Here is a 26573-nt window from a genome sequence, read left to right on the forward strand (position 1 = left end):
ATATACAGTATTAGCTGGGCAAATAGGTTTATCATGGAACAAGTTAATATTTTAAATTGTCACTAGGAATTCATATATATGGAAAATTATTTAACCTTTGCATATTTCGAAAGGAATAACTGTTTTAAAGCAATTTTTTAAAACTGTTTTAAAACATTTTTATTAATAAATCGTCTGGTGAACATTATGTCAATGCGTTAAAATGTGTTTCGCTATCGAAGATACTAACACTGACCAGTTTTCACCCTAATTTGTTATTAAAAATTAAAATGTTTGATTTAAAATAAATAATTGTAACCAGGTAACATCACAAATTTATTCATAGGAGGTTTTAGTAAACAAATTTATTATAGGAATAAAACGCAATGATTTATATAAATTTTTACTAACGATAAAATTGTTGCCTTATAAATTCTTTTTTATGAATAAATTTTATCTTTCAAAAAGATAAAAACGTTGCATCACGTTTATCTAACGAAAGATCAAATTTATCTGAAAAAAAGATAAAATTTATCTGAAAAAAAGATCAAGTTTATCTGGCGTAAATATTTTTTTAACAAAGGCTATATGTCAGACGGCTGCGTCTATTTTCACAGAAAAAATGTCCTTCATAAATTTAAAAATTCTCGCGGTATTCAATTTGAAATATTCTCATTTTACTTCACTAATTTTAAACCCAAAAATCACTCACCGACACTTACTGAATACACAGTCTGAGTCAGAACACTCAGCCAATTTCAATCCCTTACTTTTCTTGAACAAATCTTTAGTTTTCTGTCGACCCTGATGTAGACTTCAAAAATTGTAAACAAACACTATTTGGTATAAACTAACCAAAGTGCAGACTGTATATTCAGTAAGTGTAGGTGAGGGATTTTTGGGCTTAAAATTAGTGAAATAAAGTGAGAATATTTAAAATTGAATACCGCGAGGATTTTTAAATTTATGAAGGACACTTTTCTGTGAAAATAGACGCAGCCGTCTGACATATAACCTATGTCAAAAAAATATTTACGTCAGATAAACTTTATCTTTTTTCAGATAAATTTGATCTTTTTTCATATAAATTTTATCTTTCGTTAGATAAACGTGATGCAAGGTTTTTATCTTTTTGAAAGATAAAATTTATTCCTGGGGTTTACTGTGTTATATTTATTAACAAAACATTTTAGACAAAAGTAAAAGGTGAAATCAATTTTTAGGGGTTAATAAGGAGTCTTATGCCGAGTCTTTAGAAACAAGACTTTAAAAGCGCTAAAAAATGCGACCGAAACTGTATAAGGGTTTCTGCCCGAAGCTATGAAACCCTCAAAAGTTGATCGAAATATCATTATTATAATATAATTAGAGGATCAAAAAAAATCCAGTAAAGTATATTAATTTTTGATTTTCAATGAGCTCTATAACCATATATAATTTAAAAATATTCTTATTTTATTCTATCAATAAATTATTATTCATAAGAGCGGCCTTTGCAAGTATACTGCGAACTATCTGAAGCACCATATGAATACAAATTTGGTCAATCCATTCACATTCACGTACGTATTTCAAAGAAAATAAATTTGTTATTGACAAAAATATCCTAGATTTCGAAAAAAAATAATCACATAAGAAGGTATATTAAAATGAAAAAAATTACAACTTGAACGCTTTATATACGCATGTTAACCCTGCATGCACACTGCAAGCCTAGCACCTTACGTTACATATTTTTATTATTTTCTCTACTTATTATATTAAATTGACAAGTGTCTACCTTACTCCAATGTTACTTTTGTTTATATACATTTAAGTATAAATTTTGAGTCGATATTACTTTAATTTAACTCAAAATTTAACTCAACTTTAATCAAAAAATATTTGTTATAGACTTTTCACAATATTTCAAATTTTTTACGCAAAATTATCTACACAAAAAAAAACAATTTTTTTTGTTTATATTTTTCTGAACTTTGGTCTTTCAAGATTTTGTTGTCGTTAGCTATTATTATTTACATAGAATTTTGCAGATACAAAATATGTAGTTATGAATAATGTCATCTGAACAAAGATTCCTGCAACAGCCCAAGCGGAACAAGTGAAGATAGTGAGAAGCTTCATATAAACAATTTTCATATATTTTATACAGTTTTTAAATCAAATAAAGTAAGATTATATATAATATTTTACATTATGTAGAAAATATATATAATTCACGTCATCTGATGACGGGAGTTTTCGTATCAGAATGGGATTTAACTATAATTTAGAATATATGATTGCTTGGCTGTGAAAAAAATCCCAATAAATATTTTCCGAAAATTCGAGGAAAGTTCGGAAATCCGGGATTCTAAGTTTTTAGCCAACTTCTTTTTAAAGATCATATCTCGGGTTCTAATTCACAAATTCAACTTTTTTACGTCTGAATTTAGTTTTTTCAAGACATTTTAAGATAAAAAATTTTTTAAAATAATTTTTGTTTATTTGAAAATTTGGTTAAAAAAAGGACATATCCGTTTTCCAAGAAATGAAATTTTTTATTTTTTCTTCAGAAGATATAAATATGGTCTATAACCCCTGAATCATTATAGTGTCTTTGCCAATGGTTTCCGAAAAAAATTCATACGTCACTTTTTCGATGACGTGGCGGGATTTAGGAGGGCAAATTTTCAAAGTTTCTTTCGACAAATAAATTTTTAAACCGCAATTATTTTTATCCGATTAGAAATTTTTTTATAAATGAAAAGTAATAAAATTCTGATTTAAAAAAATTCATAGTTTTTTATTCCATAAACAAAATTAAAACAAAACTTTTTTCTTTATAATAATACTGTTCGTTATAAAATGTTGGTTCATTCAAAAAGATATATAATTAATGACACATCTATATCAAAATTCTTTTCATTAGAACTGCAGAAGTTTCAATTTTGATTCAATTTTTCATAAACAAATAAGTTGATGAGAATAATTTCGTGGGAATTAATTATGTTTTGGTATTTATTTAAACAGACGTATTTAACAAATTATTTCTTTTGGGATACAATTTTTAAGTTTTTTGTTGAAAATTCAACTTTTTTTTGAAAATTCATTTCAAACTTTTTGCCCTAAGTATTTAACAGTTTTTAAAAATTGCCCTTTAGCAAGAAAGTAAAAATTCTTGGATGAAATTTTGGTATTTATGAACTGAACAATTTTTCTTAGTTGGAAAATTAATAGATGGCAGTTAAAAATTGATCTGCTTTGGTAAAAGATTGAACGTTTTTCTGAAAAATTCAAGTTTCTTAGGACAATTTAGCTTTATTTATAAAAAATTTAAATATTTTTTCGTTTGGATTGTCGACTATTAAATTTTTCGTTAAAAATTCATGTTTTTGTTAAAAACTTGTAATTTTAGTAAAGAATTCATTGATTTCGTTAGAAATTTATTTTTTATATACTTTTTTGACTAAAAATTGAACTAATCAATTTTTGGTTTGAAAATTTATCTTCTTGAGTAGAAAATTTTACTATTTAAAAAAATTCAGCTTTCGTGATAAAAATGAACTAAACTTTTTAATCGAAGTTAAAATATTTTATTGGTTGCAGTATCAAAATTTACACTTTTGTTATGAAATCACCTTTTCTTTCTAATTCAACGGTTTTTTATATTAATCATTCATCATTTTACTTGAAAATCCGTTTTTAAACATTCGCTTTCAAATTAATTATGTTTTGGTATTTATTTAAACAGACGTATTTAACAAATTATTTCTTTGGCTATGTTTCAAGATATAGAGTTAATTTTTTCAATATAATTAACCGTAAGTAACTAACTTTCAAACGTTTTTAAAACCCTTGGGCACTTGACTAACAATTATCATTGTTATCAATCATCTTAGGAATAAATCCTCTCGCTGTATTTTGATATCTTATAAACTAAAAATTCCTTTTTTATATTGTATCCAGCTGCCAATATGTAATTCATTATCACCAAATTTGCTCAATCAATAATAATTTTATTATTTACAAAAATGTTTCTATCGTTAACAACTTATGGCGCGAAATAATTATCATCAATATCAAGGTAAACGATAAATTGATACGAGCCCCTTTTATCTATACATTGTGAAAATTAGTCGAAATTAAGTAACCAAACATGGTTTTTCCCTACGAAATTATTTTCATTTACTTATCTTTTTATAACAAATTCATTAAATGTTTAAATGTCTACACAATCCTACTGAAAAATATTTCCAAATAGTAATGCCGTTGATTCTAGATCTTTTTGAATAAATATTAATACAGTCAAACTCTAATACTGGACTGATTTTAGGGCTGACCTTGGTGTGGAATTAACCAGATTAAGGGCCGTTTCGTAGAAAACGCTTTTGTTTATTCATGCCTGTGCGACCGCCGCTCACCCCGCGCAGCTCCTTTTACTCCTACTTGCGACGCAGCGTCAATTCTCAGAAGAACTCTATCAGGAGGCCCTACATCTAGGGTTCATTGTATTTTATAACGAACTATATTCTTCAAAGTCAAAAACTTTTGTTCTCATTTTTTATGAAATAAAAAAGTATAAAAAACATTTTTAAAAAAATCTGAAGGTTTTAGGCAGAATTTCATTAATTTCTAATTATAAACAAATTTCAAATCAGACCACACTTAAATCTTTCTCTGGCAAACAAATAAATAACAATTTTTATTTTTATTTTTTTATTTTGAATCTTGAAACACGTAAATTCAGAAGTCGAAAAATTAAATTGGTTAGTTACAACCCAAGGTACATTACTCATGTACCACATCTCCGCCAACAATCATATCTCCTGAATCACAGCCAAATCCCATTACGACTCGGAATTATTATTCCCATGATCAGATGACGCCGACTCCGCCCACATTATCGAGAGATTTTAAAAGTTCGAGTCGTTGATAAATTAGTTTTGACTTCACTATAAAATTCGTTCGTAATTTCTTTTTAATTCGTTCAAAATTCAAAGTTATTATAAAATTCAATTATCATTTCATATTTATAATACACTATTGAAAGTTCCCGATGTCATTAAGCATCAGTAACAGGCATCTGCGTCACAAATATATTTACTGCATGTTTTTGTCCAAATAATACAGCATGTTGCAAATTATAATATGCACGAAATTATAAAAAATAATTTTTGTATCCCAAACTTTTCAAGTATCTCTTACAATTTCATTGTACATTATCAATCAAAAATACGAACACATCCATATTTTTGCGTTGTTATTTGATAAAACAATAATCGGATAAGTTTTTACTCGGAAAATATTATAAATATAACATTTATTTTGTCAATGTTCTAAGTTAGAAATGACAGGAATCATGGCATAACCATGTAAGTACCACTCTTTTTAAAACTCGTTTTACTGACTTAAAAATTCTCTAAAATTCGGTCCCACTTTATAGTTACAAAACCTTTTATTTTTAAATTGTTTAAATAATAGCGCTATTCAATTCTACGGAAAAATAACTACGTCACAAATTGAATTCTTAAGAATATGGTGAAACATAGAATGGATGTAATTTTTTTATCTGAATCGAATTGCGCTATCAGTTATCCCGAATCTTGCATTTTCAAACCAATTTGTTAATTAATTAGAAAGGAACTTTTTTCGCAAAATGAACTTACTTATTTTTTGTTTAAAAAATAAGTCGACTGTTGAGAACGGATTTTTACTCTTCTGAAGTTTTTTCCCTGCGAACTTAGATAATTCTGCTTTAACACCCTCTAAATGTCAATTTTGTATTAAAATGTAATAACTCAGAAGGAACAAAATATTTCTCAATGTCATGAACTCATTTTAAAGGATATTTGAAGCCGTTTTTTTATAACCTATTGAGAAAATTAGACAATTTCGAAATTAAGATGCAAGTTTAAGTTGAAATAAAGTTTGTAGAATAGAATTTCGTTAATTAATATTTTTACTCAATTTTCTTTAACTTATTAATTTGATAAATATTTAACACGTCACTCGCTGTGAAATATTGCAAAACAATAGTTCAAAATGTTTATTTATTTTAAAGTTATTAAAAATCAAGATAAAATTTAATCTGCAGATGGTATTATTATTATCATTACACCTTCATTATTCCGATTATTATTTATTTACTCTGATGAAAAATTCTCTCAATTCTCTCAATTGTCTAGACTTGATGAAATTCTTTAAACATGAGCTTATTCAAAATAAGATTTGTTTTTATGTCAAAACATTTTTAAAAAATTTGTATTCAAGTTTAATTTTGTAAACAAATATATTCAAAAATAATAAATTTTTATAGTATTCGTTCCTCTTGTACTTTTGATTAGTAATGTAAACATTTGGGCGGTGCAAAATAGACCAAAGTTCGAATTTTGTTTGTGATAATGACTCATTTTGTGAACTTCCCAAACAAAGTAATTACACATTTTTTCTCTATCACACAAAATTTAGAGGGGTCGTCCACCTTTCAATTTTTTCACAGAAAATACTTGCGGAATTTCGAAATTTTTGAGAATAGAAGACTGGAAAGCATAAATTTCTATAAAACAAACGCAAATTACATACACTTCCTAAAATTACTGAAATTACTTCCCCAAATGTGAGGCATGTGTTTATTTTTTATTCTAAATTCATCAACCCTTCCAGCAAGCCCCAAAAACTACCCTCTATAAACGAGGATCAAGTACTTTGCGGTATATTGGTCGTAAATATTACTTTTGTGTATTTTTTATTACAGAACATCTTTAATGGTCAAATTAAAAAGCTTAATGTAATTTTTATTAAATATTAATTGTTCAAAACATTTGTAATTGCTAAAACAATTATTTTCTCTCATTTTATGACAAATTATCGTCACTCTTACAAAGCGATATACTAATTAGGAAATATGACAAATCTGGACGGCCTATGTAATTTAATGTTAATTGTTAAAACAAATTTTCGTTATTAACATGTATCTTTTGATTGGATTATGGTAAAAAGCTGTCATTCCTTTCAAGATTGTCAGGACACTTCTGGTATTTCTATATTTTTATCATAACTCCTTAATTGCTTAAACAATTTCCATTTGTTTACAAATTTTTTCCGCAAAAAAAATATAAAAAAATGTACACCTTCTCTGAGAAACATAAAATCAAATCTTAAAGCTCAAATCAAATATGAACAAGAACGATGGTTGTTTTAACAATTTTCAGTACTTTAAAAAATGTTTTCGACAAAATAGACAATATGTTCACTTTTTCTAAATAACATGAACGAATGTGTTCATAGTTCGTGTTTATTTTTTTATTTGAATCAAATAGTTCATGTTATTTAGAGAAAGGGTGAATTTTCAATACTTCACCGAAAGATCTTTCTTAAGCAAGTGGAAATAATTTTGTTTAAATATAATTAAATAATGCAAAGTGTCAACGTGGAAGGAGTTAGTATAATATGTTTTAAAATTTTCAAAAAAATACACCTTTCTGCATTATATTAGTCTGAAAACAGTCTGAAAACACCAGAGATAACAGAATTTTGTCGAAGTTATAGACAAATTTACAAAGACCTAAATTTTTAGCCTTAATTTAGTCCAAGGTAACGTTTACACGATAAAAAGTTGTTTAAACCATGAAAAACAAATAAAATCGAAATTTTTAATTTTTTAGAATGCCTAATTCTTTTACTTCGCAATGAAGGTAGCAATATTTTTCGATGAAATGTGAAAAATAATGATTCAAGCGAATAAAAATTATTTTATAAACAATTATCAATACAAAATACAATTAACTGTACACTTCAACGATTGAAAAGTTACGTTTGGGTGAGACCTCGAAACTTTGTCTGATCGGAAAAAATATGCATTCACTTTTTTGGGAATATCAGAAAATGAGTCATCTTTCTAAACGAAATCCATACTTCGTTTTTTTTCTTTTTGGACCACCCTAGACTTAACTTATTGTTTAAGTACTCTAATTAACTCAAAAAATCGACTTAATGTTTAAATGCATGCGATCTACATGTAAACAAAATTGAAATTACTAAAAATCCTAAATGAATTTAGTCTTGCAGCTCAAAAATGAAATAGTGTATTGCACAAACTAGCAATATTATATTTTGAATATATGATACGAACTAAACACAACATAAAAAACAATGCCTCTTTGAATTTTTGTTAAAAATAGTATTTGATTCAGTGGAATTTATAAAAATAAGTCTAAGTCATATGGTGCTCGCCGGCTCTGTGGGCAGGTGAATACATGCAGGGTTATCGTCAGTACTTTTGTTTATTCCCATGGAATTATCACACAGTTTTATTGATTTTACTTACATTAAAAGCTTATAAATTGAAAATTATTCTCAACTTTCATATTACACTAAAAAATAATATTGGTAAAAAAATTAAAACCGTCTTCAAGGTGAAGGAGCAACTCGATAACTACCTTCCAAATCGGTCAGTCCATATCTTCCTAAAAAGAAAACAAAATTTTGGAAATTCCAAAGGTCTTATATAAACCACTAATTCTTTTATATTTTTTTAATAACATTCAATTTTGAATAGGTTTCTTCAAACCTGGCAATTCAAATAGATTATATGAGGGTTGCTACAAGTAAAGGAATTCTAGTGAGTCAAGAAGAGTCAGGGACTTTACAACTGGTCCGCGAATATCCGGGATTATCAAGAAAAACCTGAAATAATAAAGAAATTTTCGATGAGGTGAATTTGAAGTTTATAAAATTATGTATGACTGTTGAACAGGCTTAACACTCTTTCACTTATTCTATTCTTTTCTTTTTTTTTAAGAAACTTGCCCTTTTTCTCGAATTTTATCTTGAATGCAAACTGAATTAATAGAAAAATTTTAAGGAATCTGTATTATCATCAAAAGTAATTACTATCAGTTTGTTAAGATAGAATATAAATTTATAAATTCTTAAAATTTAATTTTGCTGAGAAAAGATCTACTCAAGCCGCTCTACTCTACGGATTCCTTTAAGTTGCTTGTATCATAGATTGCGATAGCCTAAGTTTGTGAAAAAATATTTTTCTTTTGAATTCAAATATTCGGTTAAAAACTCATATAATTGGCTAAGAATAATTCTTTTATGGAGGAAAATTAATTTTAAAAAAATTTTTAACAAAGCCTTTCTCTTTAACAAAGTCAAACTCTTTCTTGGTTGAAAAATTTGGCACCACAGATGAAAATTCGTCTTCTTGGTTTAGAAATTCATATGTTTGGATAGAGATTTTCATCTCTTTTGCTTAAAAATACAACTGTTCAGTTAAAAATCCATTTTTATCGTTAAAGATTCATCATTTTAGTTAAAAATTAATTTCTTTCGTAAAAATTCTTTTCTTGTAGAAAATTATTTTTGACTTAAAATTTAACTATTCAATTTTAAATGAAAGATATATTATTTTAGTTAGGAATTGAACTATTCTTATGAAGATTTACTTACATTATGAAAAATACAAATAGTTTGTTAAAAAATCGTCTTATTTGGTTAAATTAAACAGTTTTTGATTAAAAATTAAAATCCTTTTTAGCTAAACTATATACATTGACATTTTTTGTCGAAAATTCAATTTTCGGTTGCTTTTAACTGTATTTATATTTTTTGTCGAGAGTTTATCTTTTTGGTTGAATTCAAATGTTTTTTATGTTACAGATTAATTATTTTCGTCAAGAATTCTTCTCTTTGCTTGAACATTCATTTTGTCTACAGAAAATACAAACATTTGATTTATGGGTAATTATTATTTTTATAGAAAAAGCCTGTTATTATATTCTTGGTTTAGAATTCATTTTTTTAAATTATATATTCTACTGTTTGATTTAGCATTTATTTCTTTTGTAAAAAATTTAGATATTCTGTTAAAAAGTTATACCTATTGGTCAAATTCAAGTTTTATGTTGAAAATGTGTTCTTTTTTTTTAATTACTTTTCCTATTTAAAAACCTAAGCTGCCATTTTGGGCTAAAAATTTTCAGTTTTTTGTTGAAAATTCATTTCATTAGTAAAAGATTCATCTCTTTCATTGAATTTTTTTTTATTTTAAAACCCAGTTTCTTGAACTGCCAATTTACCTCTCACATTTTTTGTTAAAAATCAAGAGTTTTTAATTCGAAAATTACACTATTTGGTTAAAAATTAACTGTTTTGTAAAAAATTAATCTTTTTGCATTAAGTATTTAACAGTTTAAAAAAATTGCCCTTTAGCAAGAAAGTAAAAATTCTTGGTTGAAATTTGGGTATTTATGAACTGAACAATTTTTCTTGGTTCAAAAATTAATAAATGGCAGTTAAGAATTGATCTGCTTTAGTGAAAGATTGAACGTTTTTCTGAAAAATTCAAGTTTCTTAGGACAATTTAGCTTTATTTATAAAAAATTAAAATATGTTTTCGTTTGGATTGTCGGCTATTAAATTTTTCGTTAGGAATTCATGTTTTTGTTAGAAACTTGTCATTTTAGTAAAGAATTCATTGATTGTGTTAAAAATTTATTTTTTATATACATTTTTTAACTAAAAATTTAACTAATCAATTTTTGGTTTGAAAATTTATTTTCTTGAGTTCAAAATTTTACTATTTAAAAAAATTGAGCTTTCGTAATAAAAATGAACTAAACTTTTTAATCAAAGTTAAAATATTTTATTGGTTGCAGTATCAAAATTTACATTTTTGTTGTGAAATCACCTTTTCTTTCTAATTCCACGGTTTTTTATATTAATCATTCATCATTTTACTTGAAAATCCGTTTTCAAAAATTCGCTTTCAAATTCGTTTTTCTTGTAGATTTTTTTAAAAATTAAAAAATGAACCATTTATTAATTGTTAAAAATCGATCTTTTTTTAGTTGAAAATTTAACTATTTGGATAAAAATAGAACTTTATAGATTGAAAATCATCTGCTGAAACCGTAACTATTTTATTTAAAATTATTTCTTTTGCTTGAAAATTCAACTATTTCCTGAAATGCACATGTTTGGTGTAAAATAAATTTTTATTCAAATTGCAAACCATTTGATTGCAAAATCATTTTTTTTAGTTACAAATGTAACTATTCAATTTTTAGAAAATACAGTATATTTTGATTTTAAGTATTAAGCGTATCATATTGAATTCAATATAGTTGTTTCTATACTAATAATGTTCTTATCCCATTTTCCCTGAGAAGAATTTCAAAAAATGATGTTTAAATTTTCTGTTCTTAGCACAAGATTTAATTAAAAATTATTTAGAAAAGTAAATTACGGATTTCAAATAAAATTGTCGTTGGTGGCGAGATGTAACAAGCTGAATGGGGCGGAATGGAACACCGGAACGTCCGCGAACTTAACCTGTCGCAGTAATAAAGTACATGATTTAAGTTATTAAAATGGGAAATTATAAAATTAAGACTTTTAGTAGGATATGTTCTGCCTAAAATACGTATTTTAATATTGTATCTATTCCAGTTGGTATTCCATGGCATAAATTTTGATTTGTCCGTAACTTTTTTTTTTAATTTTCAAAAATCATTTACAAATTAAAATTGATATTTTAATTGTTCCATGCCTCCCCACCATTCGTTCTGTTTTACTCGCCACGTGTTCCATAGCGCCCCAACTAACCTACAGTACTTAATACTTAATTTCTGAAAAATTAGTTCGCTCTATTTACAAAAAAATATGTGCAACTTCCAAATGATAAATTAGATAAAATTTCAATTAATATTTGCTCCTGCCCGTTCTTACAGGTTACAACTTAATTAGCATCAACGATTTTGTGCATCGTCTCGCCCCACCTTCCCCTACCTAAAAGAAAAATTTATAGCCGTCAGAGAAAAGTCAGGGAATTTTAAAAATTGGGATTTTGTAGCAACCCCGTATACTCAAATTCTATCAAGATTTTGCATAACTCTATAAACGCGGTCCAAAAAATTATAATTTTGAAAATTGAAGGTGCTCTCAAAAATGTTCGTTTCTTTGATGGAAAAATTATGTAGTTTAAATTTGAGCTGAAACCAACAATTCTTACGTTAGCTAAAGCTATTTCAAAGCTTTTAAATCTAATATTTTCGTCATTTTCAACTTTACAACAACAAAATTAAGGTGTTTATTTTCATGAATTCCTACCCCAAATTCAAGGGTGAAATGCGATCTTCAGAAAAATTATTTTCTGCGATTTTCTCCACAATAATATAATTTTTTATATACTCATCATTGCACCTAAGTCTTCCTTTAAATAGAAAATTCATTGACCTATAATAAAGTATCCTTAAGTGTTCTAGAATGTTAAATTTAAGAAAAATATATTATTGCTAAAAAAACCCAGTAAGATTAATTTTTCTAATAGTCCGATTTCACCGTTGTATTCTCGATAAGAATACAAGAAAATACAAAAATATAAGAAGGCCATGAAGCTTTAATAGCTTTAAGGCCGACGAGGGAGTATTAAGTATTGCTGTGTTTATCTCAAATGTATACTATATCATTTTTTCAAAAGGAACAATTATTTTTGAGAGTACTTTCAATTTTTTTAATTTAATGTTATTTTATTATTTATGTACCACCCTATATATATTATGATACTGAAATATCTCTGTCCAGATGTTTTAGATTATAATTTATTTTTCACTGAAAAAGACTATTTTATACTTGGGTTAGTACGATACATAATTAAAAGTATGCAGAGTAGTATATGATTTTCGTATAAGTTACGAAAAGTTTCAAATGTGGAAAGCTGATACCTACATCAGCCTGTGTGAATTCCATGGGGAGAGGATTCGTTCGACCATTATATAATTCGTACGTAATATGCATGTGGAAAGTTCCACATTTAGCTAAATAATGTCCTGAAAGATAAAGTAATAAAAAAATTAAGTACTTTTTTCAACAGTACGGTCGTACGGTGGAATTTCTGGTATCCAGTTTCCAGACCAGAACGTTGAGAAGAATTACTATGTTCAATAAAGTAGCACGACTGTAAAAAGGGAAATACGTGAGCTTCAGAATCACGTTAATGCGTGGGAATGGATATGACACTATATGAATTATTTATTAATTTTATTTTTAATTTACTTTTCTTAATACCATTCTTCGGGAAAACCCAATCACAGTTCGTACCCTAAAATAAAATTTGAATTATTCTACATTTCTTTACATCGAATAAATCAAATTTTTGGGCTAGAAAATAATTTTTCTTCTATTGTGGTACAATTGATTATACAATAGAATAAATTTACTAAATTGAGAAAGACCCAGTTTTTTTCACAAAATGGGACTTTTTATGAAAAATTGGAAAGTATAGCTTTTTTACACGAAATTTAAATCTAAAAAATGAAAGAACTGCACCCTCTCTTGCTTTTTTTATATGATTTATTTTCTCAATATATATGTTAATAATAGGATTAAATGCGAAATATTTGTATGTAAAAAATTGCAGCCCCAATCTCTCTTATTCTCGTGCCTCTTCTCATTCTACCTCTAGTACCTTTCGTCTTATATCAAGTTACTGAATTGACAAAGTAAACGTATCATATTCTGATATCCTCGCAACTAAAAATAATAAGAATAATAAATTGTATACAAGAAAAAAAAGTAAAAGAGGAGAGAGCTATAAATAATTTTAATGATGCTATAAAATCCTTGCAAAGGGTATGATTGTTCAAAAGATGTTCTAGACGAAATATTATCATTACTCAACTTTGACCTTTAACATATAATCTCTCACTATTGTTTTTAACATTTGACCTTTGATCTTTAACTTCTCGAATTTTAGTTTTAACGTCTGGCCCAGAAAAAGGTTGGGAATGACAAGGAAGGATGTAAATGAAAATATCTTAGGGGGGGGGGGGATTTGACCTATGAGCTGTCAATTATCATATGAGTGAAAATAAAAAAGTTTGAATAATTTAATTTTGAATTGAAGGGGAAAAAGTATTCGAGATAAATATAAAACATATTCTTTCTATTCATATCAATTACAATAAGTTCTAAAATTATAATTTGCGAGATTAATTTACGATACTTTTAAAACAAAGAAACAATTGGATCTGTTTCTCGAGACTAATATTACTTCAAAAATTCTGAGGATTGTTATAGGCATTCCAAAATTCCATGTGATCCTAAAGAATTTGCTTGAATTTTGGAAAGATTTTACCTAGGATTTATAATAATTGAGAAATATTTTAAAAGATTTATGAGGATTACAAGAATTTTTTAACGCTTACAAATACTCCCAAGAATTTTAAAACAATTTAAAGGAAATTAAATTAAAATTATATAAATAAAAATATCAGATTTCCGAGGATCTCAAGCATTCGAAGTAATTTTTAAGGCTCTTAATAAGGTAATTCGATCAATTTTCCTTGATCTCAAAGCATTTCATAGGACATTCGTGAATATCTCAAAAAATTTTTAGTAATACAATCAGTTCCAATGTTCTTTCACAAATTTGAAAATATTTTAATTAACTTAAAAAAATGTATTCACAATAATTAAGGAATTTCGTATAAGATTTTTAAGATTTTCTACTATTTCAACGTATTTCTGAACATTTAAGTTTTTAAAGATTTTAGGATATTTGAAATGATTTTAAGAAATTTGTAACAGATCTTAATAATTTAAAAAATTGCAGGTATTTTAAAGAACTGATAGGAGATCAAAATATTATGAAGGTTTGGAAATGTTTTGAAAAAGTTCAAATTATATCAACGTTTTCAAGGTATAAAGGTATATTGAATAAGCTATTCTGATTAATTTCCCAGGATCTCTATAGATTTCATAGGATGATTTCGCGGAATTTCAAGAATTTTGGGCGGTTTTAGAAAAATTCCTTAAAATTTTGAAAATTCGGTAGGATTGTACCTAGCATTTATAATATTTTAGGAGATTTTTGAAGACTTGAGGAGATTTTCGAAAATGTCCAGTATTTATATAAATATATATTCTCAAGAATTTTTAAGGACTTAAATGGACATTTTTAAGATTTTCGAAAATCTCAAGATTTTCAAGGGTTTTAAGTGATTTTGATAAGGTAATTTAATGAATTTCCCAGAATCTCAAAGAAATCCATTGTACTTCAAATATCTTAAGAAATTTTAATAAATATCAGATGTCATGTAATTTCTCGGCATATTATAATATTTTAATGAATTCAAACAAATTGATTTGCAAGAATTGAGGGAGTTTGTATAGGATCTAAATGTTTTTGAAAGATTTTTAAATCTTTCAAGGCATTTCCAATGATTTTTAATTGAAAAAATTATGATATTGAAAATTATTTCAAGTAATTGATTATAGATTTTAATAATTTGTGGGGATTTAAAATGATTTTAAAGATTTTCATGGATTTTTAAGAACTTCAAGGAATTTTCCGGAACTTTACAGAATTTCAAGGAATACCAAAGGTTTTAAATGATTTAAAATATTTTAGGTGACATATTGCAAAAGATTTCTGTTATTTGAAGGGATTTCAGAAGGGATACAATAATTTGAAATGTTTTAAAATATTTTTAAAAAAATCCAGGGAATTTTAAAAAGATTAAAAAAATTTCGAGAAGCTTCCCAGGATTATAATGATTTTCGGGGATATGAATTATAGTATTAAATTGAACTCTATGGAAATCCTCTGAAATTTCAGTATAATTCTCCATTCTTTTCAAATCCCTTGAAATATATTATGCAGAAATTCCTTATAATATTTTGGAACTTTTAATTTGTTTTGAAATCCCTGGAATATTGTAAAATGTCTTGAAACATCTAAAAATGGACTAAAACTGCAAAACATTCGTAAAATATTTTAAATATCCTGAATTTTTTTCAGTGCCTTTAAAGGCATTTTAATCTTTGTAATCTACTGAGACACCATAAAATCCCAAGAATTATCTCGAAATTCTTTGACATTTCATTCAATTTCATTTACTCCCTAAATTTTGAAAAATTCTTGCAATCTTGTCAGATATCGTCGAATTATTTGAATTCTATTAAAAACTTAAGGTTTTCGTAGACCCGAGGAAGTATAGGAAGTTTCAAAGAACGAGGGAAAATAAGCGGAGGAACAGTATATAATGCGAGGGGAAATAAGGGGAAGAGTAAGTAGGAAATGTGAGGAAAAGTAGGGAAAGAAAAGTTAAATGAGGTGTGTGGGAGTTGGGCAAGAGAGGGGAAATGAGGAAGAGGAATGATGGAAAGTGGGGAAAATAAGGACAGAAGTAGAAGAATTTGGGTAATAGGGGAGGAAGTAGGGGAAGTAAGAGTAATTATGGTGCAGTAGGCGAAATGAGGAGAGAGAAGGTGGATGAAATTAGGGAAAATAAGTAGAGTGGAAGTAGAAGAAGTAAGGAGCAGAGAAGTAGAAGAAATCAGATGAGTAGGGGAAGCTAAAGAAAATGAGGGGAGTGGAAATACGAGAATTGAAAGGTAAAGGAAGGAGGGGAAGTAGAAAAAGTGAATATAAGGCAAATGGGGTAGTAATTGAGTGGGTAAGTGGAAGTGTGGAAGGCACGTTTGGTTGGAGGAGTGTTAGCTGAGGGATCGAGGAGAGGGACAAGTAGAGGAGGAACAAGTAGAGTTTCTGGTAAACTGCCTAGAAATTACTTGAAATACTTTACAATCACGCAAAAAAAACTAAAAATTTGAAATCCTGTATAATGAGATAAAATTTCTTGAGATATTTCAAATGCTCTTAAATCACATGAAATCTTTTAGAATACACTAAAAGCTTTGAAATCCTATAAAATATTGTGAAATCGGATTAAACTTCTTGAAAACCTCGAAATACTTCAATCTCGTTTCGTATCTTTGAGAATACGCGAGAAACTTCAAACCTTTATATAATCCTTTAAAATTGTGTAAAAGCCCTTAAAAACCCTTAAAATCCTCAAAAAATAATAGCAATAGATTTTCGTCGTTTAAAGATAGTGTCAAATGTGTCAATAGTGGTGTGAGTAAAGGACTCATGCTTACCTGTAATTGTAAAATATTTTTGATACTAAATCTGGATCATTTTATTCAAATGCGTGTTACTCTGCAACTGACATTGTTGATAACAATTTCTGTCGTCACATTTTATCTTGGACATCTCATTGTACTCCTTCCTCATAACTCTTTTCTATAAATCAGAGAAAAGTGATTTTTTCTGCTTTAAGAACTAATTCATTTTTTTACATTTATAATATGTCTAATTCCATAAAAATATATTCATTCTCAGGCAACAAGTACCAGAATAGTTGGAGGAATCTGGTGGTTCTTCACATTAATAATTATCTCATCATACACAGCAAATCTCGCTGCATTTCTCACTGTAGAGAGAATGATAACTCCAATTGAAAATGCAGCCGATCTAGCCGAACAAACTGAAATAAATTATGGTACTCTTGAGGGAGGTAGTACCATGACATTTTTTAGAGTAAGTCACTCTGTTGTATATAGACCATAATTCGATTTTATCGTTATTTTCTGTGTTTTACGGTCGTAATAGAATTTCGGCTTGCAGGATTCTAAAATTGGCATTTACCAGAAAATGTGGAGGTTTATGGAGTCCAAAAATCCATCAGTTTTCGTTTCGTCGTATGAAGAAGGAGTAAAAAGGGTTCTGGAAGGCGATTACGCCTTTTTAATGGAATCGACAATGCTGGATTACGCGGTTCAAAGAGACTGCAATCTCACACAAATAGGAGGATTGTTAGATAGCAAAGGCTATGGAATTGCAACCCCTAAAGGTACGTAATTTTGACAAATATATTGTCTTTCAGAGTTTTAGAAGAATCCGTGTAAATATATAACTTAAAAATTTTTTTAATCTTTAGTCTCAATAAAACCACCCTCATCGTTTTCCCAAAACTTTTATTTTCTCTCACTTTATGAGAACCTAACGTCCGTCTCGTTATCAAATGAAATGTCTTTCTAATAGAGGGAGGCTTATTTAAAAAAAACAAAACTGATACTTATTTTATCAAGTTGATTTTTTTATCGTTTACAGACAATATGATTTCCAGAAAATCGAATAGAACATCAAAATGTTACTTAATGTGTCTTGTTGCAGTGAAAATTTGTTTTAAGTGACAATTGTGTTATATTTCAAACATTGAATAAATTTTCATTATAAAAACAAAGGAAACAATATTTTTAATTTTAGAAATCGCTATTGACAGATTGTGAAACCTTATTATAAATAATAAGATTATAAAATCTGCATTAATTACGCAGATTTTTTCTAACATTTTAAACCGTATACCCCTCTTTCTTATGGTCCTTAACTCTTGACCCATGTGCACCCTATCTCACGTTATTTTTACCGCCTGAATTTATTTTATGAACTTATTTAGGATTTCCCCAAAAACAGCGTAAAACACAGTAGTAGTAGGAAAACTATTTACAAGTAGTTCGACTCTTAACCAAGTAGTTGGATTTTAAACTGAAAAAAATTAATTTCGAACAAAAAATTTAAAAATTAACATTCAAACCAGGGGCAGATTTTCATTTTTAATCAAAAATAGTTTAATTGTACAAAAAGATGAATTCTGAACAAAATAATTGAATCTGCGAGCGAAATGAATTTATTTTGAACCAAGCAAGTTGCATTGTTACCACAAAAGATCAAATTTCTACTAAATGAGATGAATTATTAAATCAAAAATCAGAATTTTCAACAAGAGTAGAATTTCCAATTAGGAGAATTTTTTTACCAAATTCAGAAAAGAATTTTGTTCAAAAAGAAAAGTTTTCAAGCCAAAAAATCAAATTTTTCTACAAAAAATGTGATTTCCAACCAAACGGTTGCATTTTAGATCAAATAGTTCAATTTTAAGTTAAAATATTAATTTTAATACAAAAAACAAGTAGTCGATAAAGCAGTTCAATTTTGAACCAAAAAGATGTATTTTAAAGACAAATTTTTGATTTTAAACAAAAAAAAAAGAAAACTTCGTGAAAGTAATTCTGAAAAAATGAATGTTAGCAAAAAATTTAATAGTTGATATTCCAACTATGAGGAAGTTTTCATTTTCAATAAATGAAGATGCAATTTCTGCCGAAAGAGATGAATTACCAAATCAAAAAGACGAAATTTCACAAAATTTGAATTTTTGATTAAGAGAAATCCTATGTACATACAGAAAAAAGTGTTGATAAAAACGTTTAATTTTCAAGACAAAAACAGGAGTTTCTTACAAAACAGTTACATTTTGTACCAATGAATTGAATTTTCAACGTAAAAAGATGAACTTTAACCAAAAATGTAACAGTTGATTTTCCAAACAGAAATGATTTGAGTTTTAAATCATAAAATGTTTAATTAAATCATAAAATCTGAATGTTTAAAAAAGTACTTAAATCCCTGACTATAACGCACTAATTTGTAATTAAACGTTTGCATTTATTCCAAAAGGATTAATTGTCTAATAAATGATTGGATTTTCAAGTCAACTAGGCAAATTTTCTACGAAACATTTAAATTTTGTACAAAAAATTTAATTTTCAACCAAAGATTTAAATTTTGTGTCGAACATTTCGTCTTTAACCAAACAGTTGAATTTTCAGTCTAATAGTTAAATTTCCAATTATGAAAATTAATTTTGAACTCTAAACCAATGAATTGAATTTTTATCCTGAAAAGATGAAATCTGAGCAAAAATGTAATAGTTCGAATTTTTAACATAAGAAGATTTTCACTTCAAATGAAAAAAGATAAGACTTTCGCCGAAAGAGATTAATTTCAAAATAAAAAAGACGAATTTTCAACGAAAGTTGAATATTCAGTTGAAAGAGACTTTTTCTCGGATTTTTTAATCGATACAGAAAAAATTGTCATAAAAAATGTTAAATTTTCAATCCAAAAATATTATATAAACAAGACGGTTGAAATTTCAAACGAAAAATATAAATATTCAATAAAAAATGTATTAGTTAACTTATGTAATATGAAATAATATAATATAAAATAAAATAAATAAAATGCAGAGTATGAAATGTAACATAATTTAAACAAAAAAAAACCTAAATCCTCCACTAACAAAAATAAAATTTAAACCAACAAGCTGATTTTTTGATAAAAAGCGTTTGAATTAAATACATACATTTTAATCAACTCGTTTAATTTCAAACAACGAATATTAATATTTTATTTAAAAAATCAATTTTAAGCAAATTAAAATTAATTTTAAACCAAATAGTTTAATTTTCAACCAAGAGGAAAATGAAATAATTAACTTTTTAGTTAGGAAAATAATTGTTAACTTAGAAAAAAAGAATCATTAACAAAATAGTAAAATTTTCAATTTACATATGTAAAAGGATAAATCTTTACATATAAATACAAATTTTCAATCCAGTAGTTAAACTTAAGATTAAATTGTTGATTTTCGACTGAATGGTTGAATTATTCAGCAGAAAAAATTACTTTTCTGCAAAGCTTTAGATTTGGAACCCAAAAATGTAAACATTATATAAAAAGGGATGAATTTTCTAAACCTAAAAGAAACCGAATTTCCATCAAATTGTATGCAACATTTTTTTTTTTTAATTTTATTTTTGAGTTCCTGGGGTCGAATTATATTGAAATGTTATACAAAAGTAGTAAATAATATTCTAATGATTAAAAAAAAAGTATTTCATATAATATGAAAGAGAAAGTAAATTCTATATATTTAGAAGTAGAGATTCTCCATTACTAATTTTAATTTGCTAATTAGCTAGACATTGTTTATGTAGATTCATGATATGTTTATTACCTTTAAGAAACGTCTAGCCTTTTCAGTGGTTCTATGTATTTAAAAATGTATCTTATAAATTATTAAAAATAGTATGTATTTTTATGGTAAAGCTTTTAACTGATAATTAGTAATATGAAAGAATAATTTTAGTATGAAATCATTAATTTTCGAAGAAGACTCACAATTTCTCAAAACCGTAGGTTGATTTAGCGTTTCTTACCGAAAATTCACATTGTTACACAAAAATCACGAACGAAATTTCCTTATTTTTAAAAATTATAGGTATTTTAAATACATTTATTAGATTTCAAAAAATATTTCACACGAAACTGGCATTTTCAAACAAAATCCGTTATATCTAAATTCAACCGTATTATTTATAGCCGAAACATTTAAAGACTTAAAAAATTCCAAATTTCGATTGTGATTTACAATTTTCGAACAATTTTATTTAAAATTTTTATTTAACATTAAAATTTTGTATTTTTAAACAAAAAATACAATTTGTGAAAGATTTACAACTCCTTATCAAAAAAATATTTTCTACACTTAAACGCTATATGTTATCTTAGCGATCCTTGTCGGAAATTTGTTATTTTAAACAGAAATCATCAGACATGAAAAACACAATTTACAATTTTTAATAATTTTAATATGAATAAAAAACTGGGAATACACAATTGTTGTAATAACATAAATTTTATATCTTGATTTAAACATTACGTGCGATAGAAAAAAAAAACAATAATTGCGGACGCTTGGCGCGTATTTCTCTTCTATTAAAATTAATCTCGAAGGTATTCAATTTCAAACGTTGAAATTCAAACGTGTTTATTATGTTCTAAAGACTGAAAATATAAAATTATTCAAGTTTTAACGTTTGCAACTTTAAATTGTTACATTTTCGAACTATTTCAATTCACTAATAAAAATTTAACTAAAAACAAACAGAATAAAAACCTTTCAAATTATCACACCTGCCACTTAGCGGCATTTGTTATAACAAATAAAATTTTGAAAGATACTCCAAATTTTTATCATGATCTTAACTTTCATGCTTCTATAAGGTGGCCATACTTTTTTCCTACTAAAATTCCTTTTCTTATTCTCCTATTTTATTTCTTTCGCTTATGCGATTGCAATAAAGATGAACTCCCAGTAGCATTATGCAACTTTCTATGTTAAGGTTCGCCCTGGAGGGATAAAATATCCTTGGCCATCCTAGAACTTCAAGAGAAGGGTGTGATCCAGATCCTTTACGACAAGTGGTGGAAAAACACAGGGGATGTATGTAATAGAGACGAGAAGAACAAAGACAGCAAAGCAAATGCCTTGGGCGTAGAAAATATTGGTAAGTGTTGCAAAAATTAGTGTTTAAATTATTTTCTCTTTAGTTTTTATGGTAATTCTCGATTCGTGGAATATTTTCCTTAAGAAAGCCATTGAATAAAATATCCTACAGATATAATAAAATGGCTAGATAACCTGAAAAAGTAACGAGAAATAACTCCTAATGAGTGCAAAACGAGTGTGAAGGAAGTGTGAAAACGTAGCCAAGCGCGAAGAGATGAAGGCAAATATTGGAATCACACGAGTAGCAATCGCCTACATGGAAAAAATTTGTACTTGAGGAATTGCACAATTAGTTCTATAAGAATTAAATGTAATGCAGGAAGATTTCTGAAATGGGATAGTAATTTTAGCAACTGGAAGCTTTCAAATTTGCGAAGCTTAAGACCGTTAAAAACAAAATGGAAGACTGGATATTTCACAGAACGCCTCTCAAATAAAAAACAAGGCAGAGTCCTGTAATTTCTATATCACCGCGCCGTCGTTTCCAAATCGAAAAGAAATTTTCGATTTATAGAGGCGATTCTATATTTAGCCTACTTTGTATATCAGAAGGAAGGAAAGCAAGGCTGGACGGAGGACATACACGAGAGACACAGTCTTAACTTATTGTACGCACACAAACATAAATATGATTCTATAGCCCAACCTACACACGCATATATAATGCACGCAACGCATTTCCCTAACGCAGAATATCGGCTATCGCACGTTGAGGGTATTGGCCGAAGTGGACCTTATATACTAACCAAGAAAATTCTCGCCGCTTGTGAGAAACGACCAGTGCCGGACCCAAAATTTTTGGTGGACCGAGTAATATTTAATTTTCTTACTGGAACCTCAGATATTTACTTTACGTTTGTCACTGAAATGTTGTCAAAATGAAATGTCTGAACTTAAAAGAAATAAGTTGCAAACATTCGAAAATTTCTTACACTTGAACACTAGAATTATCAACAATTTTTCAATTTAAAATTATTACGACTTATGTGCTCAAAGTTCACATCTTGCCAGGATCAAAGAAAAAATTTGCACAGTTTTGTGAAAAAATCGCATATATTGGACAGTTTACAAACCCAAGAAAATGTTTTTATTTTCACTTAATTTCCAATCTTTTTGAAAGAGAGGTGAACAATATTTGAGCTTAGTATTAAATATTTAATCTCGAAATGTTGTATTTTTTACCATATCGCTCAAAACGAAACATATAAAAACTATAAGAAAATGTTACAAAAATGTAGGCTTAAAAATTCCAACATATATGCGTCGATTAAAAATAATATAAAAATCACGGAAGTAAATACTAACATAATTAAAAAGTAAAGCTTGGAAAAAAAACTTCTGATTAAAGATTTATCACAACAAATATATACTTTGATATTCACGCAAACATAAGAACACTTTTGGGAAAAAATTATTTTTTCGTCCTTTTAAAATTTTACATTTTTCACCCTGAAACTAATAAATTTTAAATTATTTTAGATGAAAAACAATAAAATACAATAATTTTTAACCAAATAGTCAAAATTTTTAATTGAAATGGACTTTACATGAAAATAGTTCAAGATTTTGCCAATAAAACAAATGTTTAACAAAATAGTATAACATGACACCAAAAAGTTGATTTGTTGAACAAAAAAGATGATTTCTCTATAGAAAATTCTGATTTGCCTTCTGATTTGCCTCAAATTTAGGCTTGCTAGACGAAAAATTTAATTTCCTTTCCCTGTAGAAAGATGAAATGATTTTCATGCAAATATTATACAAATAAAAACATTTATGAATTCCATTAGAAAAAAAATTGAAATTGCACGCGTCTTTTTTGTAGTTTGGAAAACATTTTCCAAAATTAAGGAGTCAAGCAAACTTCAAATAATCCGGGCAATTTTTTTTTATTTTTCCAATAGTTGATCCGATTTTAAATAATAATAATTAAAAAACTTTTCTGAACAACATTTTATAAGAAATAAATGTATGGTAGTGGATGGATTATAAGATTTAGGATTTCTAGACGAGGATTTTTAAAAGAATTTTCAACAGCGTTATGCATAATTTAAAAATGATTAGTTTTTATGGATTTAGTTTTACGGTCCTAATTTAAATTTTATAGGAGCTTGGGAATTGTTCCAAATTAAATTGCTCAACTAGGCTTGAAATTATTATTTTATTACGCTTTCAGTTAGAAATCATATCAGTTTTAAGTTTTTAGAATTGAATTCTTCAATTTTTACTCGTAAAAATCAGAGGGCGTTTTTTTTTGTACAGAAAAATCTAATTTTTCAATAATAAAATGTATTTAAATCACTTTAAATGTCATTAAAATTTACATGATTCTGGTACCTCTCGAAAATTCGTATCATCTCTAAAATTTCAATAATATTAATTAATAATTATAGTTTGGGTTTTCTTAATCATGAAATAGTTTAATTTAAAAAATCTTTAAACTAAAGTTGTTTAGGATCAAATTTTTAAATTAATAATTTTGAATTTCTTCTATTATCAAATCATCAATTAGAAACGTTACTTGTTTTTTCTTTTTTTTTTCTATTATGTTATATTTTTTAAAAAGATGAAATTAGTTCAAAATATGCAGAGTCTCTAATGCTGTTTTAGAAAAAATAATACCATCGTATTAATCAACAATTTATGAAACTTTTAATATCAATTACAGAAACGTAATTCTTAAAATTAAACAAATAGAAACCTTTCAAATCGCGTATAGTGCGTTTCATCAAAATTTCTGTACCATTTTTTATCTAAAAAGCGCATGTGCTCAGCGCTTCTATTACATCGACTCGCAAAGTAGCCGTATTTCAAAGTGCGCATACACTATTATTATTTCCTCAAAGACTGTAGGATAGAAGTACTTTGCATATAATTTAAAGGTATGGAAGTTATAACAGAAAAAAAAGTTCCCGTAAATTGGTGAGCCTTTAAACTACAAATTCAAGCAATTCTAATAATTCAAGTTTTTCTACCATTTCAAGGAATTCTACTAATTGAAGGAGTTCTATCATTTTAAGGAATTCTACTAATTTAAGGAATTTTACTATTTCAAGGAATTCTACTCATTCAAGGAATTGTAATTATTTGAGGAATTCTACTAAATTGAATAATTCTACTGATTCAAGGAATACTACGTATTCGGAAATTCTACAAATTCAGAGAATTCTACTAACTCGAGAATTCTACTTTTTCAAATTCTACTAATTCAATTAATTCTGTTAATTCCCCGAATTCTCTGAATTTCTCGAATTCTCCAGATTCCATGAATGCACTTAACTCCTTATATTCCTTAAATACACCTTAATTCCTCCAATTCCCTGAATTTCATGCATTTTCTTCATTCATATAATTCCTCAAATTCCTTAAATTTCCCGCATTCTCTAAAGCCTCTAAAACCCCAGGAAATTCGAAAATTTCAGGAAATTCCATAAATTCAGAGACGTCTACAAGTTCAGGAAATTTTACAGTTTCTGGTATTTCTACTAATTCAGGGAACTCTACTTATGCTAATAATTAAGGGAATTCCACGAATGTAGGGAAATCTAACAAATAAGAGGATACTACGATATAAAGGAAAATCCCATGAATCCCATTAATCCCATTAATTTTATTAATTTAGGAATTTAAGAGAATTTAAGCGATTTATGTAATTGTTTTAATTTGAAAGAGTTCAGAATATTTCATGAAAACTAAAAGAATTAAGAAAATTTTTAAGAATTTAAAAGAATTCCAAGCAATGCAAAAGAGTTCAAAAGAATTATTGACGAATACCAGTATTAAGAATAATTGCCTTTTCTAATAGTTGCGTACACTTTGGTAGTTCCTATCAAATTAAAGGTCAGACGATGAGAACATAAGACCATATGTACGTAGCTGCATAAAATTGTTGTAATTCAGTGAACTTTGAGAGAGCTACCGTTGCTCGAGCTCAAATAGAAGTTAGTTCATTGTAACCAAGTAAGTTGCTAGGCACGAGTATATTTAATGCGCGAAACTCACTGAGGCTCAGTTCGTCTCACAGTAGATAGGCACGAGAACGATATCTCCACACCAGCTACCAGGCAGCTACCAACTTTTCACCCTCTTCCGGTGCTCCGGACATTACCTAAATCACTATATCCTGCAATTATGCAAATTCCAACGTCCGGGCTCCTTATCCGCATCCTTCCGGATAAAACTCTGCAAAAGGTAGATTTTCATTTTCGAAATTATATACAGAATTCATGATGTCTCTATTCGCATTGTATTTCAAAAAACTTTATATGACTAATCTTCCCAACTTAAAATTAAATCAATTTAAATGAGATCAAAATCAAATTTAAAATCCTATTTAACATCTGATAATCAAATTAATGTGCAGAATTCCTGAAAATAAAACCAAGAATTCATCGACCAAATTTGGACAATTACCAGAAAATGCTCATATTGATTTTTTCTTTCTTTTTGGTTTCATGTCGAAAACAAAAAATAACGAAAAACAACTTTTCATCCAAAAAAAGAAAAGAAAACAATTTTCCCCCTTGGAAAAAAAAGAAAAATGAGAAGACAGTGAACCAAATA

General features: G+C 27.3%; 1 protein-coding gene across 1 annotated transcript in view; it reads left to right on the forward strand.

The window, feature by feature from the left end:
- Positions 1 to 26573, forward strand: part of LOC117178454 (glutamate receptor ionotropic, kainate 2-like) — a 116629-nt gene that overhangs the window by 5507 nt on the left and 84549 nt on the right. Inside the window, exons 3-5 of the mRNA XM_033369881.1 lie at positions 17156 to 17353; positions 17441 to 17666; positions 21844 to 22008. Of these exons, the coding sequence (XP_033225772.1) occupies positions 17156 to 17353; positions 17441 to 17666; positions 21844 to 22008 (589 nt within the window). The remainder of the gene's footprint in view (positions 1 to 17155; positions 17354 to 17440; positions 17667 to 21843; positions 22009 to 26573) is intronic.

Source organism: Belonocnema kinseyi, chromosome 8, assembly GCF_010883055.1.
Source record: "Belonocnema kinseyi isolate 2016_QV_RU_SX_M_011 chromosome 8, B_treatae_v1, whole genome shotgun sequence".
NCBI classification, from domain to species: Eukaryota; Metazoa; Arthropoda; class Insecta; order Hymenoptera; family Cynipidae; genus Belonocnema; species Belonocnema kinseyi.